The sequence below is a fragment of the Ooceraea biroi genome, chromosome 4 (assembly GCF_003672135.1).
Source record: "Ooceraea biroi isolate clonal line C1 chromosome 4, Obir_v5.4, whole genome shotgun sequence".
NCBI lineage: Eukaryota > Metazoa > Arthropoda > Insecta > Hymenoptera > Formicidae > Ooceraea > Ooceraea biroi.
This window is the reverse complement of record NC_039509.1, coordinates 10,216,151-10,230,825: the sequence shown is the minus strand read 5'-3', so window position 1 is coordinate 10,230,825 and position 14,675 is coordinate 10,216,151. Positions and strand designations below refer to the sequence as shown.

General features: G+C 32.4%; 2 protein-coding genes across 7 annotated transcripts; one reads left to right on the top strand and one right to left on the bottom strand.

Moving 5' to 3' along the window:
• The first annotated feature begins 87 nt into the window (after positions 1 to 87).
• LOC105282660 (dnaJ homolog subfamily C member 5) lies at positions 88 to 9,988 on the top strand. Of its 6 annotated transcripts, none has more exons than XM_011344826.3 (9): positions 89 to 263; positions 928 to 1,066; positions 1,338 to 1,490; positions 2,111 to 2,242; positions 3,275 to 3,376; positions 3,884 to 3,940; positions 4,971 to 5,151; positions 6,484 to 6,530; positions 6,942 to 9,988. In XM_011344826.3, exons 1-8 carry the CDS (start codon positions 244 to 246, stop codon positions 6,486 to 6,488), a joined length of 789 nt encoding a protein of 262 aa, XP_011343128.1. In that variant the 5' UTR covers positions 89 to 243; the 3' UTR covers positions 6,489 to 6,530; positions 6,942 to 9,988. The 6 variants fall into 6 exon arrangements, with proteins under 6 accessions (XP_011343125.1, XP_011343128.1, XP_011343126.1 ...); XM_011344824.3 differs by having other exon boundaries at positions 90 to 263; positions 6,939 to 9,988; XM_011344823.3 differs by lacking the exon at positions 6,484 to 6,530 and having other exon boundaries at positions 88 to 263.
• Positions 9,989 to 11,742: 1,754 nt separating this feature from the next.
• Positions 11,743 to 14,675, bottom strand: LOC105282661 (26S proteasome regulatory subunit 6B). Its single transcript, XM_011344830.3, has 6 exons — positions 14,490 to 14,675; positions 14,258 to 14,350; positions 13,780 to 14,113; positions 13,482 to 13,685; positions 13,117 to 13,381; positions 11,743 to 13,021 (listed from the first exon to the last, which is right to left on the bottom strand). Exons 1-6 carry the CDS (start codon positions 14,520 to 14,522, stop codon positions 12,703 to 12,705), a joined length of 1,248 nt encoding a protein of 415 aa, XP_011343132.1. The 5' UTR covers positions 14,523 to 14,675; the 3' UTR covers positions 11,743 to 12,702.

Here is a 14,675-nt window from a genome sequence, read left to right as displayed (position 1 = left end):
GTGCTTCTAGCGCCACTTGGCGCATATGCGTTGACTAGCCGAACTAAAATATTGAATCGTGCCTTTCGTGCGGTGTCGGTGGTGCTCCGAAACACTTCTGCCAAAAGGATGCGTGCATTTTCGTACGACACATCGGGGGGAATGTTCGCGTAGTATCGTTCCGTGAAAACTAGCGAAAGCGAAGCCTTCTTTGTTCCACTAATTCCTTTGAGAGACCGAAAAAATCCACATTCATCGTTCGCCATGGACAGGAGAAAAATGTCGTAAGTAAAAGATACGCCGCGACATTGAAGACGCCCAACGTTATAAGTGTGCGCTGTCACCTGCTCGTGCACCTTATCAGTGTGCGACGTTTGTCACGTTACATTGTTTAACTCATTATTCATTACCGCGCCTATTTTCTTACGCAAACGGATTGACAGTCGCGATAAAACCAGAGCAACCGTCGTACACCGGTTATCATCTGGACGAAAAGTACAAATTTTCTGGTTATAATGAGACAAAGTATGTTACTTGAACTTGGTAGGTTTATTGTGAATCTTCGAAAAGCGCGCGTTGAGACGGGATATTCAAAATTCTTTCACAACTTCTTTGGCTGGCACACTTGATAGGTTATTGCAGTTCTTGATTGGGTAATTTTCTAAGTGTTTCGTTTTACAATCTGTTTTCTTTCGATAGTTGTACCGTCTTTATCTGTCTATTCGTACCTGAAATAAAACTCCTGAATTGTTTCAGTATCCATGAAGATAAAGCAATTTTTAATAGCGGTTTAAAACTGTCAATTCGCAATTTTGTCCCGTTTATTAGCAGCCATCAGTCCATTTTACGAATTAGGAAAAAATAAATATATAAAAAATATTACATAACTTAGCGTATAATTAATAAAGTGTGCTATTCCATACTTTATGTCTATATTTATCCTTGTAGTACAGCAGGGGATTCCCTATACCAGATTCTGGAAATTCAAAAAACTGCTACTACAGAGGAAATTAGAAAGATGTATAGAAAACTGGCCTTGAAATATCATCCAGATAAAAATCCTAATAATCCAGAGGCACTTGAAAAGGTGTTGTAATGTTGTCTGCGTATTCTGATATATTTGAATTGTTAGCTTTTAATAATAGTTTTGTATTTTGTAGCTTTAATGGCTTTTTTGTAGCTTTAGTGACTCTTAAGTTTTATCAAAGAAATGCTAGAAGCTTAAATAAAATAAATTGCTGCATAATCTTTACTCTTTTGTTTAGATTTTTTCTTAATTCTGCGTTGAGAAGTTTGTTTATATAACTTTACCTTTTTACGAAGATATAATACTTTATAATCATGTTGTATGTTTGCAGTTTAAAGAAATAAATAGGGCACACGCTATACTGACAGATCTAACAAAGCGTAACATATATGATAACTATGGATCTCTCGGTCTGTACGTCGGCGAACAGTTTGGCGAAGAAAATGTTAACGCTTACTTTGTTGTCACCTCTGGATGGTGCAAGGTAAAAATATTGATTTGACTGATAACCCACCCCAAGAGAATAATAAATCTGAATTATACTTCTGACTAAGCCTAATATGATGATCAGTTCTGATCTCCAAGTTACAGCTGTGATTTTTGTCATTTTGACTTCTATTTCCAATTAAGCCTAATGATTAAATTAAATATATATTTATATGCCATCAAAAAATGGTTACAAATCTCCAGAATTGAATTGATTCTTGATTATTAATAGAAAATTTTAAATATAGAATAATCTGAGTTTTAAATCTCAAAATTGACCATATATAAGGATACACATTTCTTAGAATTTTGTATTTAACAACCTACTCCAACAAGAATTAATTTGTTTTTGCACATTTGTGATAGATTCTTTGTAAATATATCTTAACTTCGAACTGATATTTTATATCATATGTTTTATCTATATATGATATCAAATGGCTTTGCCATTTTCGCATATAAGATAACATCTCAGATAAGATTATCAGGAATACTTACTTTATAGGAATATATCATGAATTCGATGATACAATTTAGAAATAGAAATGAATTTTATTATTGCAACATAGTAAGTATTTAAATATTGTATTCAAGAATTCTTGTTTTTTTTCTTTCTAGGCATTGTTCCTGTTTTGTGGACTTATTACTGCTTGTTACTGTTGTTGCTGTTGTTGCTGCTGTTGCAATTTCTGTTGCGGTAAATGTAAACCAACTCCTCCCGAGGATAGCGGTGCATACCATAATTTACAGGTAAAAACATATTGTATAACTTATTATTGATTTTAAACAAGTCAACAACTTTTTGCGTAAACTTTAAGGCTAAATGTGAGAAATCACATATAAGAAAGTAAAATGTATGACGAACGTATAAAAAACAGAAAACAGTATAGAAAACTTTACTATACTGATGTAAAAAAGAAATCTGGCTATAAGGGAATTTTTACTCATAAATTATCATAAATTATCATACCAAGCCGACTGAAGAACTTTTATTAGTAACTATTTTCCTTCGAATTATCATAGACTTTTTATATAGATTAATTTAGTGTATTTTAGCCTGGAGCTAGATCTTGAAAATATGTATTTCTCAACAGAAATGCATTTAGATTCTAAGAAATCTTTTTATCAATAGTATTCTCGCTGTCATTAAAAGTTTTAATTACGTAATTCCTTGCAAACTGTACAAGTTGCATCTTATTATTTATTCATATATTTTTTTTACATGCATCCTAATACTACTTCCTTTTACACATCTTCGTTTTATATCCCCGTTTTATTTCGCTATATTTTATTACATAAAAAAAAGCAAAGATCCAACTAGACACAATGTTTAATCTATAATCCGTTAAATCTAGAATACAACTTGTCCTTGTGTGATGCATGTTGCGCGCAATACAATTAATAAATATTCAAAACGTAAGTTTTATGTAACCGACTAACCCATTGCTCATACCATGCATGGCCTATGCCGCATGATGATGCAAACAATTATTTCTGCTCATTTATTAAGGGCAATTACTTTAAGACAGAAACTGTCGACATGACACTGAAATAAAGTTATTTCAATTTTATCTATAGTCCATCTTTAATTGATAGAGTATACATATCCATAATATATCTTTTAACAGGGAGATATTCTAGATTATATAATATATTGTTGGCAATACGATTAAATATTGTATATTAATTTAACTAAATTTGCACGCAAAACTAAGTTGTAAAAATACTCTATTAAAGTATAAACCTGACTTTTTTGCATCTATTTATAAATTCTTGGCACAGCTGGAAAGTATGTCAGCGGAAAAAGAATATTTTAATAAATGTCTAATTGCAAAGACAAGCGATTTAAGGAGACCGTTAAATATAATCAACTTGTACATAAAAGTTTGTATTCATCTAAAACTTGCAAGTATTATCTGTTCTTATCTTCTTATCAGGCACTATAAATGCTTTGTACTTCACAGCATTCTCGATGTTTTCAGCTAATTTAATATAACATTATGTACAGTTATATAATTTTATACATTGATTGAATTATCTTCAATGTGTTATTATAAAATCGAGACAAGACTGTTAGCAGAGACAAATTGTGGAACAAAAATTTCAACATTTGACACAAAAATATACCTCACGATATTTATGAGTATATGAACGCAAACACACGCAAATACTGATTTTAACAATATCAGTACTATTTATCTGCTTTATCCTATTTTTTAATATAATCACTTATCGGCTTAACACATTCTCATAAACTGCTGTATTTATTATTTACGTATAACAGAAAATGCATGAATCTTGACTGTCACATGCATGCTAAGCTCTTTGTCTTGTTTTATAGAAAGGCGTATATAGTTTAGCGGTTTTGTTTATGTTATTATTGTATTATAGCGGAACCCGAATCCAGAGGCAAATGTTGTGACAAATCAACCGCGAGGTTTTAACAAGGTAAGTTTTTTACATACAATGCCCGAAATTTACGTTTACCCTTTCCCCTTTTTTGTGCTGTAATCAATTATAGATATCGATGTTCCCTTTATTTTTGTTTCTGTTAAGTCATGTATTGGAATGATTTCGCATAGATTCCATGAAACAGCGTAGTTTTCATAATTATGTTTCGACACAATATCCATGCTGCTATTTTCCTTCTATGAGCAATGCGAGAGACATATTGCAAAGCCTATACACGTCTGCACGAATGCATGATATACTTGTAAAATTATCAAAAACAGCGGGTTTTTAAGTTGACTTATTAAGTTTTAAATAGCATATACAATGATAATTTACTTTGATAATTCATCACAATATGGCTTTTATAAGTTATAAAGTCAATATATCGAGATTTGGAAGCTTGAAAAGAAAGATTTCATTGTATTTGTTCTTTATCATGTGCTGTCTGGTTTTTCCACAATTGGATTTTGCTAGTATGATGAAAGTGGTGGTTTGAATAAATTCACAGCTTTATTTTCAATGGTTTTATCATAATAAAATACATTTAATTACCATAAAATCCATTTCCTCTATTATGATCCCTTCTAATGTATCAGTGAGAGCATCTTAGATAGATATTGCTCATAAATTGCAAAAATGATTATGTAAAAGTTGACTTGGTATGAATATAACAATGGAACGAACATGCTGCAGAAACATAAATCATATTATTATTATTATTATTAAGACGAAAATAATGTCCAAAAATGTATTACAATGTTCTAAGGTACAATAAATCCACATCTGAGTGCTGCGGGTGGAGTAGAAGCGTTTGCTTCTTTTATTATTCTTATTATTATATTAAGTATCATTTCAGTTGCATAAGGATAATCGTAATTATTTTTCGCAATATTAAAAAGCGAACGATAGAATTCCTATTATTCGTGCAACAAATTTAACCGTAAAATACTTAAACTTTCTCTCTCTGCAGATGAGTGACTTAACAGGAAATATTATATTTCTCGATGTTGAAAATATGCATTCGCAGGAAGAAGAGAGTGACGACGATGCTGTGACAGCTCAGCCTCAAAGTGGTGCGTCGCAAAATGCATCGAGTACACAGCAACCCATATTTGCCATGCCCGCGCCAGGATCAGCGGTTCCAACGTCAACAGTTAACGAAAACACGAATCTAAACAGCGGCAGCGAACGCGTAATTTATACCACTGGTATTACGAGTTCTTGAACGTACAGAATCTATATTATAAGTTGTTGTTTTTTGTATATTGCCATCTAGCTCACTAGTCTCGTCCAAGATCGGTCATTTCCTTTTATTCATTATTTTCGTTATTCATGACTTTTTATCTTTCTTTCTCATAGCATACTGATTTTCTGGTACATGGAGAAAGACATTACGCGAACATAATTTTCTTTATAAGCTAGGTATTTCGCATGTCTTAAAAACAGCTACTTACAATCTAAATTGGATATATGTCTATTATGTGGAAAACTAGATATAAAAAACAGCCAATGGCTATCTCTTTTACTATCTCTTTTTAAAAATAATAAAGCTTTAACTCTTTTTTTTAGACAGTTCCTTCATCTTTATTCAGAGCAAAATTGTTCACGCGAATTTACCATAGAAAAAGATTATCGAAATGATATATTGGAAAGATATAATACATGGTTTTATAGATCGGAACGGTTTCTGTTTTATATCATGAAGATACTAAAATGATGTTTTTTTGTGGATTCTTGTAGAAAATATATATATATAATATTTAATATTGTGAGAAAAATGTTTTTTAAATTTATTTTTATGAATTGTTTGCGGATTGTTTTTTTATTTAGGTAGCAAATTAACATACACGAATATAAGCTTCATATACTTATTTAATTTCATTGTAGATATCGATTGTATATACACGTAAATATGTGTGCATATCATATACATATACGTATCGATAATATGAGATACGCTTAATGATCGCTTAATAAGAAGATAATCAAAACTCTCACGAATCATAATTTATCATTTATGTGGACAAATATATACATTTGTTTAATATTTATAAAAGCATTATATCATTTCTTGCTATTATTCTTTGCACTTCTATACTTTAATATTTAAAACACTAAAATTCAAATTCTGTACTTCAATATATAATTTTTTTACTATAATTATATTTTATGACGTCGGTGTTAAGAAATTTTATTAAAATTTATTATTCATGTCAGATAAATGTTTATATGAATCATATTATTTTTATCATGGACAGAAAAAATATACGTAACGTAATTGTACAGTCTGCTAGTTCTGTTTCTCTCTTATTTCCAACGCTTCCTGTACACTATTTTCTATTATCAATGCAATTCGTGCATGCCTAATCTTATTTATAACATGTGCATTCTTTTTTCGCGTTTAATGTTAAAACAAGATGAAAATCGTCTTTAGTCTAATCATTATATGTACTGAATTTTCTTTATAAAGTAGCATAAATATAACTCCCTTTATTTTAACAATTTTGTCATGAAAATTTATGCTTTTTGTTTGTTCTTAGGTTAAATGTGGACCACGATGCAAATCATCATCCAATCGTAATCTCATGTTAGTTTTTTCTTTTTCTTATCTACCTTGTAGAAAGAGATCAAACATCATTCCAAAAGATTCGACATTGCACTTGCGACACTCACACATTTCTCTTTTAAGATAAAAATTTACCTTACCTAGTCTTTCTATCGTAAAATTATAACTTTTTGTTCTACCTTATTTCACGCAATAAAATTTCACACACCTTTACTTCAAATACATTTAAGTTACTACATAGTTATGATAATACTATCTGCACAAAATATTTCAGATTACATACTGATACTTTCAAATGTCTTTCAATATTTCATCAAATCTCAGATTATTTTATAATTTTGTTTTATAAACACACATGATGATAGGAAAATAAATAATAATAATAACACCTTAGTTATTCGTTATTACTAATATATTATTTCAATATAGCAGCTGCCACAAATCCGTTCATAGGAGCCAATGCAGCCACAAGTGACACAGGACCAACCAGATGGTAGACTGTACATGTAGAAAAGCCATCATGAACTCTGAATTATTCATATTTATATAATAATGCCGAGTCTATAAAAATTCATTGACGTAGATCATAAGTTCATTTTTTTGTTTTAAAGTGAATTACGATCAGTTTAAACATTGTGACTTCTTTTCTGGGAAAAAGAAGTCACGCGAAATCTTCATGAATATTTAGATTATATAATGACATTATATTCATTCAAGTCGACTCGATGTATGGATACATATTATCCTGTGTAATTTGAGATGATCTTCCGCTAGGAAACCCTGTGCGATTTTGCAGTTCTCTTTCTTACTCGGATGAAGAGATATGCCTTAAATACTTCGAATTTTTCGAACTTGTATTTATAGTTCGAATATATCCTTGCATCTAAAGTATTTTACCTTCTTTTTTTTCATTTTTGTTCCATGGTGTTTTCAAAAGGTTGACATGTTACATGTGAGTGAAAAGCGAAATAAGATGGAGCCTTGACAAGAGATATACGAGTTCTATCAGAACGTGGAATTACTCTGTTAACTAAACGATAATCCTCTTTTACTTCCCTCTAAAATATTTCTATGGCTATTGGTATTTTAATCTGATTATTCGTCTCGTGAATCAAATTCTAAGTTAATGTAATATTCGATGAATATAATGATTATGCAGAATGTAAAGAGCTCTGGGAGCATCAATGGTACGAACGTATTTTTCGATGAATTTCAAATCGTTCGATGAAGGCCTAATTTCCTGTGGCATTTATTTATTTACTTGGAATGTGGATAAATAAATCTTTACCTTGATTTGAGAAAACACTTTAATTTGCCTTTAATCTTGATGATTAATAATTAATATATTGGAAAGACTTGCATGTGAAAGGCACTGCAATTTTGAGCAAGATAGAATCAATAGAAATTCATTTGAAATACGATCAATACGATTGACTCCTCCCATTTTGCGATACATCTTGTATATTAGTTGTTAATAATGTTAGAGAATGGAATTCGCGCGTGAATAATCTATACTAAAATATATAACAACTCGTTGCGATGTAACAATTATCTTTTACAAAGTACAAGTTTCGTGTGTTAAATCTCGTATTGCGCAGCTGTGACAATTAAACATCATGTAAGAATGATAAATGATACTAATTCAAAAAATTCAAACTCATAATTTTATTTACATATTGTTTTCTTCATTTAACTCTACTCTTTGTTTTTATTTTATTTCATAATCGTCGAAGGACTACATTCTCATCGTATATATACATGAAAATTAGATTATTGAGAGTTCTCGATTTGGCGTTTAAATATATAACAACTTTAATATGTAAAGTTACTTTCCTTGAAAGCAACTCTTTTCGAATGAATAAAGTGAGTAAAATCGTAATGTAAAAGACAAACGGACATTGCCTTGGTCAATAAGATCTCGCATTCTTGAAGAACATTTCATCTTTCCACATTAATCCACGTTAATCACTTCGGAATTGGGATCTCTGGATATTAGACGCAGAATGATCCGCACATAATTCACTCATTATTGTAATTTAATAACTTGATATCACTAGATAAGAATCGTTTGGATAAAACTTATTCAAATTGGACTACGAAGATTATTACTGGAAACAGTTTCACACACTCTCGATGTCTCAGAATTATATAATTTGTCGGTCATACTCAACACATGTTATATCATCTATTACAAATGGAGATGAGAGAACTGGGACGCTCTGTATGCTGCAACATTGTTTACAAAGTGAGACGTATTTGCAAACGTGACATTTTGTAAAAAGTATGATGATGATCCCATGTATATCACCAGTATATCGCTATGTATGTATCTATCAATTAATCTGACTATTTACGCTGTATCGATTAAATGGTACTGCACATTTACGATAAGCGATTTCTTTATAATTATAAATATTTATCCGTATTTTCCAACCGTGTAAATGATAATGATGATAATGACGAGTATCGTCGACACTTGAAAATATTTCCAGGAGTTGTAATACTTACGATGTGAAGGGTAATATCATATGTATCATTTATATATCATGTCATAAATGTGTGATAAACGAGTTGAATGTACGAGGCAGTCTTAATTTTTCGTAGCGTGTGTATACAAATATTTACGAAACATTTCTTTGGGGCCTACTTAAATTCAAAGATTTTCTTAATTATGTTAATTATAGGTACTTATCTTGAGAAAAAGAAAAACTTTTATTTTTTTATGCCTATTAATTATATACGTCAAGTTGTCATGAAGTCTTCAGTTGTAGAACTATTTAATTGAACATTTCTTAGTCAGTAAATGTGTACGCATATTTATATAGCAATTCATATTTATTTATTCCTTAAAAATGAGAGTTGGAAGAGAAGAATATGGGTAATTAATCTTCACAGTCTCATATTAGAGTATCCCATATTATTTCGCTAGTGCTATTTATTATCAATCGCGATGCGAGAATCTGACAGAGAAATCATTCTTCGTTCGTATTCTGTCGAATGTTTGTTACACAGATTAATACTTTTGTGATATGTGAAAAATTTTGGATAGACGAAAAGTCGATTATAAAACGCAGGTATCTGACTCTTCCATTTCGCGCGGATCGCAAAAGTCCGTGCAACGTTCAATCAACATGTAAGAAATGTTATATGTATCTGAAAGTTCAGAATGTTAAATATCTATACACTATATTTAGTTGCCCGTTTCGTCGGCAATGTCTCCAATAAAATAATCGCGTAACAAATGTTCTGCATATATATTATGTAGATGTAATTACGTTCATTGTATAGCACGCTTCTATTTAATGATATTCAATGATATTCATATACTATGTTCACGCATAATTGAATACACGTACAAGGAATTATTATAATTGAACATGTACTTAAAGTGGAAGAAACAGAATTACTGTAAAGCTGACATTGTACAACAAATGTAAATAAATTAGATCGAACCAAAGTGAACAATATATCATCTAATCGTGCTTACGAGGTTTTCTTATATCTCTTTGATTTTGAATTACTTCATTTTTTTGTCTAAATGTAGTTAAATCAGAGAAAGTCTGATTTCAGCTTCCTCCTTTTTTCTGATACAAACGGCAAGTATCTCTTTTTGTTGCTGCAGTTCTTTCTGTAATTCAGATCATATCACAATGACGCTCCATCGTAAGTTACATTTGTATATATTGAATGTATTTTAAAAAATATATGTGATTAATTTATAAAGACAAAATTACTTCTAACGCGTGCTTCTCCAGTTTGTCGTATTCATAAATTTCATTCAGCTCTTGCAACATTTGATGTCTACTTCCAATTTCTGCGTCGTATTTAGCAATTATTGCCAATAATTTCGATTCAGCAGTCGATCTACGTGCAATCACCGATCAATTACAAGTTTCAAAAAAATTATCTTAATTCGTATTCTATGCGTCCGTACCTTCGCGCGTGGATGGCTTGTTCCAAATTTCTATTTGCGTTCTTTAAGGACTCGAGATCATCTATGACATTCTCCAATGCCGATTGAATCTCACGTTGCTCGTGTTCCCACACTTTATATAGACCAAGTTGTCTCTTCTCGTATTTGATACTACAAAAATAAAAATGTATGTAACGTGCATAATATTCAGTAAAAATTCAGACAATTGTCTGCAATATATAAGATACGAAAAAGTTTTTAGATACGTTGTATTTGTAATGTTTTCGCTGCATTTTCTGCCGATTTTATCAATAACAGCTATATTTTTTTTGTATCGCTTGACTACATCTCCGAGAGTTTTCTTGTGATCAACTTGTCTTTCCAGGTCTGCAGTAAACGCTAAAAAGAGCGAGCGAGCTTAATTATTATGTTTATAAATTTCAGTACGTATATTAACATTGTCGTTCTTCATTAACTCATTCAACCATATGATCAAAGTATATGCAAAGAATATTTGTATATTTCTTGTACGCGAGAAATTATATTTTACTAGCAACTTCTTCGATACATCTCTTCCGAGAACGCCAGAGTTTTCTGTAATACGACTCTTTACTTATCGCTTCCTCTGGCGGAAGATACATCCTGCACAAGACATATTGTTCTAAAAAATAACGAATGCGCTGCAGAAACAAAGCTGATGGCGCCGAAATTTGTTTATAACGAGGCTTGGTACAAAGAATGCTGGTATATTTCTGAAGAATCTGTAAAAAATGTATAATATAATATACGATGTATAATAAAATATAAATATATAATATGAGTGATACATAATTTATTATGAATAGCAGTGTAATATCTATTAATGTTTAGTAATAAATTGAGTAATTTTTAATTACATTAGTAGAGAGAAATCACCTTCAATGCTTTGCAGATTGCACGATCGAATTTGGACGTATCATAGCATTTTTTCTTACAATTTGCATGCATCGTTGATTCTTTGTTTGTAGATGCTAAAGTGAAGCATTTGCAGTATTGCAGTAGTGAATTATATAATTATATAATATAAAAATATAAATTATATAAATATATATTAATTTGAAATTGTTAATTGAGACATTAAAACACGAGGAAAGCACATATTTATGTATGAAGAAGAAACAGATATTACCCAAGAAAATTTTTGTAATTAAATACTAATTACCTGACTGCGGTAAATTTTTGGAAAATTCAACATCGTATAAAATAACATCATTAATTGCATTCATTTCATCAATTGTAAGGATTGTGGATAAATCAGGATCCAATATGATGGAAGGCAAAGCCAGCTAAAATCATGAATTTATTGCAATAATAATTTATAAGAACAAATATGCATTAATAGAAGAAAATGATATTGGTTACCGCTAATTCCATTTTCTTTAACGCAGATTCAAAAATATCTTTTTTAATCATCAATATAATCGATTCTTTCTGAAACTTTTTTCCATGTTCAGAAGTATATCGTTTTTCGGCAAGTTTGAACGCAGATTCTGTTTCTTCTCTTTTTCCCCTGATAAGTATGATCCAGTAAATTCAAAATTCTCGAGTCATGAAATATACATGTGTCTTTGAGTAATAAATTAATACCAATGTAAAAATATTTCAAAATTTTTAGCTTACACTTGTAGAGTACGTACGTTGTACAACTCGGATTCGCAAGATAGACATCATTATGTTGAGTTTTGTAGAAATCGTAATTACTTAAAGAATGCGACATAATGTAAATGTATGTATATGACATGCCCAATAAATAACGCTGCCCTTGTATGTACACATACGAGAAAAACGAAAACTAAAAGAAAACAAACGAATATCATAGAAGAAAATCTTTACGATAAAATATCTTTTCCTTATTCGAACTATAAATCTTTTTTTTTATCTCCAAGATATTACCTCACTGTAAACTGTACTGTAATTGTAGAAAATTCAAAATAGGCATAAGTAAAACATCAGTTTAATTTTTATTGAAGTATACATAACTTTCCTATAGAGAAAGGGCACATGATGAAAGCGTAATGAAAAAGAGAGTTAAAGGGAAATCTTTTGTAAATAGTTCATTCTCGCGCATGATAAATCATTAAAGTAAGCCGGGCAATGAAGACGACGGACAGTCAACAGAGAACTCAAATAATCGTATCTATAAGTTTAATTTTGTAATAATATTCGTATATTATATGCACGTTAGTCATACACATATATCGTATAAAGTATAATGACGACAGACAAAAGACATTATCAGATTTATTTATAGAATTCGTGTTCGGACTCATCTTTCTTAATATTGTTCTTATAGCCCTTCTCAAAATCTTTCGCTAAAACTATGTAACGATTCTCACGGACCGCGTGCATCCCCGCCTCTTGGCAGATAGCATTAATGTCGGCGCCGGAGATTCTATCTGGCCGTGCCACGTAGTCCTCGAGATCCACCTCTTCGCTCAGATTCATCTTCGCGGTGATCGTCGAGAAGATCAAGCGCTTCTGCCGGCGATCCGGCAGCGGGAATTCGATCTTGCGATCCAATCTGCCGGGACGAAGTAACGCGGGATCTAGCGTATCCGCCCTGCGAGAAAACGCGTGGATGAAAGAACAAATTGTTATTCTGAGGTATCTATTGTCAAATCTTGCAAATCTTGAATGGAACTATGACCGACTCACCTGTTCGTCGCCATGATTACTTTGACGTTGGTCGTCTGATCGAAACCGTCCATCTGATTGAGTAATTCCAAGAGAATACGTTGCACCTCACGATCCGCTCCAGTCTGGGCGTCGAATCTCTTCGTAGCGATGGCGTCTATCTCATCGACGAATATTATGGCCGGCGAGTTCTCCTTCGCCAAACGGAACACGTCACGCACCATTCTTGGACCCTCGCCCAGATACTTTTGCACGAATTCGGAGCCTACTACGCGAATGAAGGCAGCTGGACAACAGAAAAAAATAGTTGCAATTAAAAAATCGACGTTTTCTTCGCGGTCGGCTTAAAGCGAAGTGCTTCTTCACGACTTTTATGGCAAGAGTACCAGTGGTGTGCCTGGCAACGGCCTTTGCCAGCATGGTTTTCCCGCAACCGGGTGGCCCGTACATGAGTACACCACGCGGTGGATCGATGCCGATCTGTTTGTACAACTCGAAATGAGTAAGAGGCAGCTCCACTGCTTCCCTGATCTCCTGCTTCTGCATATCCATTCCACCGATATCGCTGTACTGAATATCCGGCTTCTCGTCTACATCGCAAATGTAATTCGTTATTTGTAATTCATTCTATTGCATTTTGATACAAATGTAGCAGTAATGGTATTATATCTGGAAGATCGTTACCTGCTTGTAACATAGAGATGCTGGAGTCCGCCTCCGGCGGCAGGACATCCACCAAAGCGTTGCTATGCTTGTGAAGCGCTACGCTAGCGGAGGGCTTGAGAAGCTCCCTGTCTATGGTAGACAAAATCCGTACGTAATAATTTGATCCTGTTGTGGAGCCCACTATGCCAGTGTTCTGATCGACGGCCTCAAGGAACTGTCCTATAACTAACGGTACACTCTGGATACGTTTAACTTCCTCTTGTGCATGTAAATATTCCTTCTTCAGGTTACGTTGCTCATCTTTGATATATTCTTCCTGCACTTCCAGAAATTCCAGTAGTCTTTGTAGTTTCTATGCAGAAAGTTATTGATCCGTTATTGATTAATCTGTCTTTAAAGCTTGATAAGGTGCTGTGGCACGTTGCAAAATTATTTAACTGACCGAAAATAATATTTGAAATTAATGAAGCGCTATAGAAAGAAATATTGCAATTACCTTATATTTAGTGTAAAGGTCCTCAACATCCAACTCGTCTCCAGCTCCTGTGTAATGGCCAACGCTTGGCTTACAATCGATTTCACTCGCATCCTGGAAAAATAATTACAAGTTGACGTAAGTCGATACTTCTGAGCAGTTGAAGCTGTCAATTACAGCCGTGTCAAAAGCTCGCAAAAGATGCAGGTTAAGTATGATTAATACCAGTATGAGTATTCAAAGAGAAATGTACCTTATCGGGCAAAATAATGCCTAATTCTTCCATTGTAATTCAAGACAACTCTATACGTCAAGTTGATCTACTATCACATGCGTCGACTCGACAACAATCGTGCTTCGAACACTTGAATGACTTTAGATTTTTGGTTACTCGTCATGTGCAATTGGACCCAATGTTATACCATTGACAATATGGCTA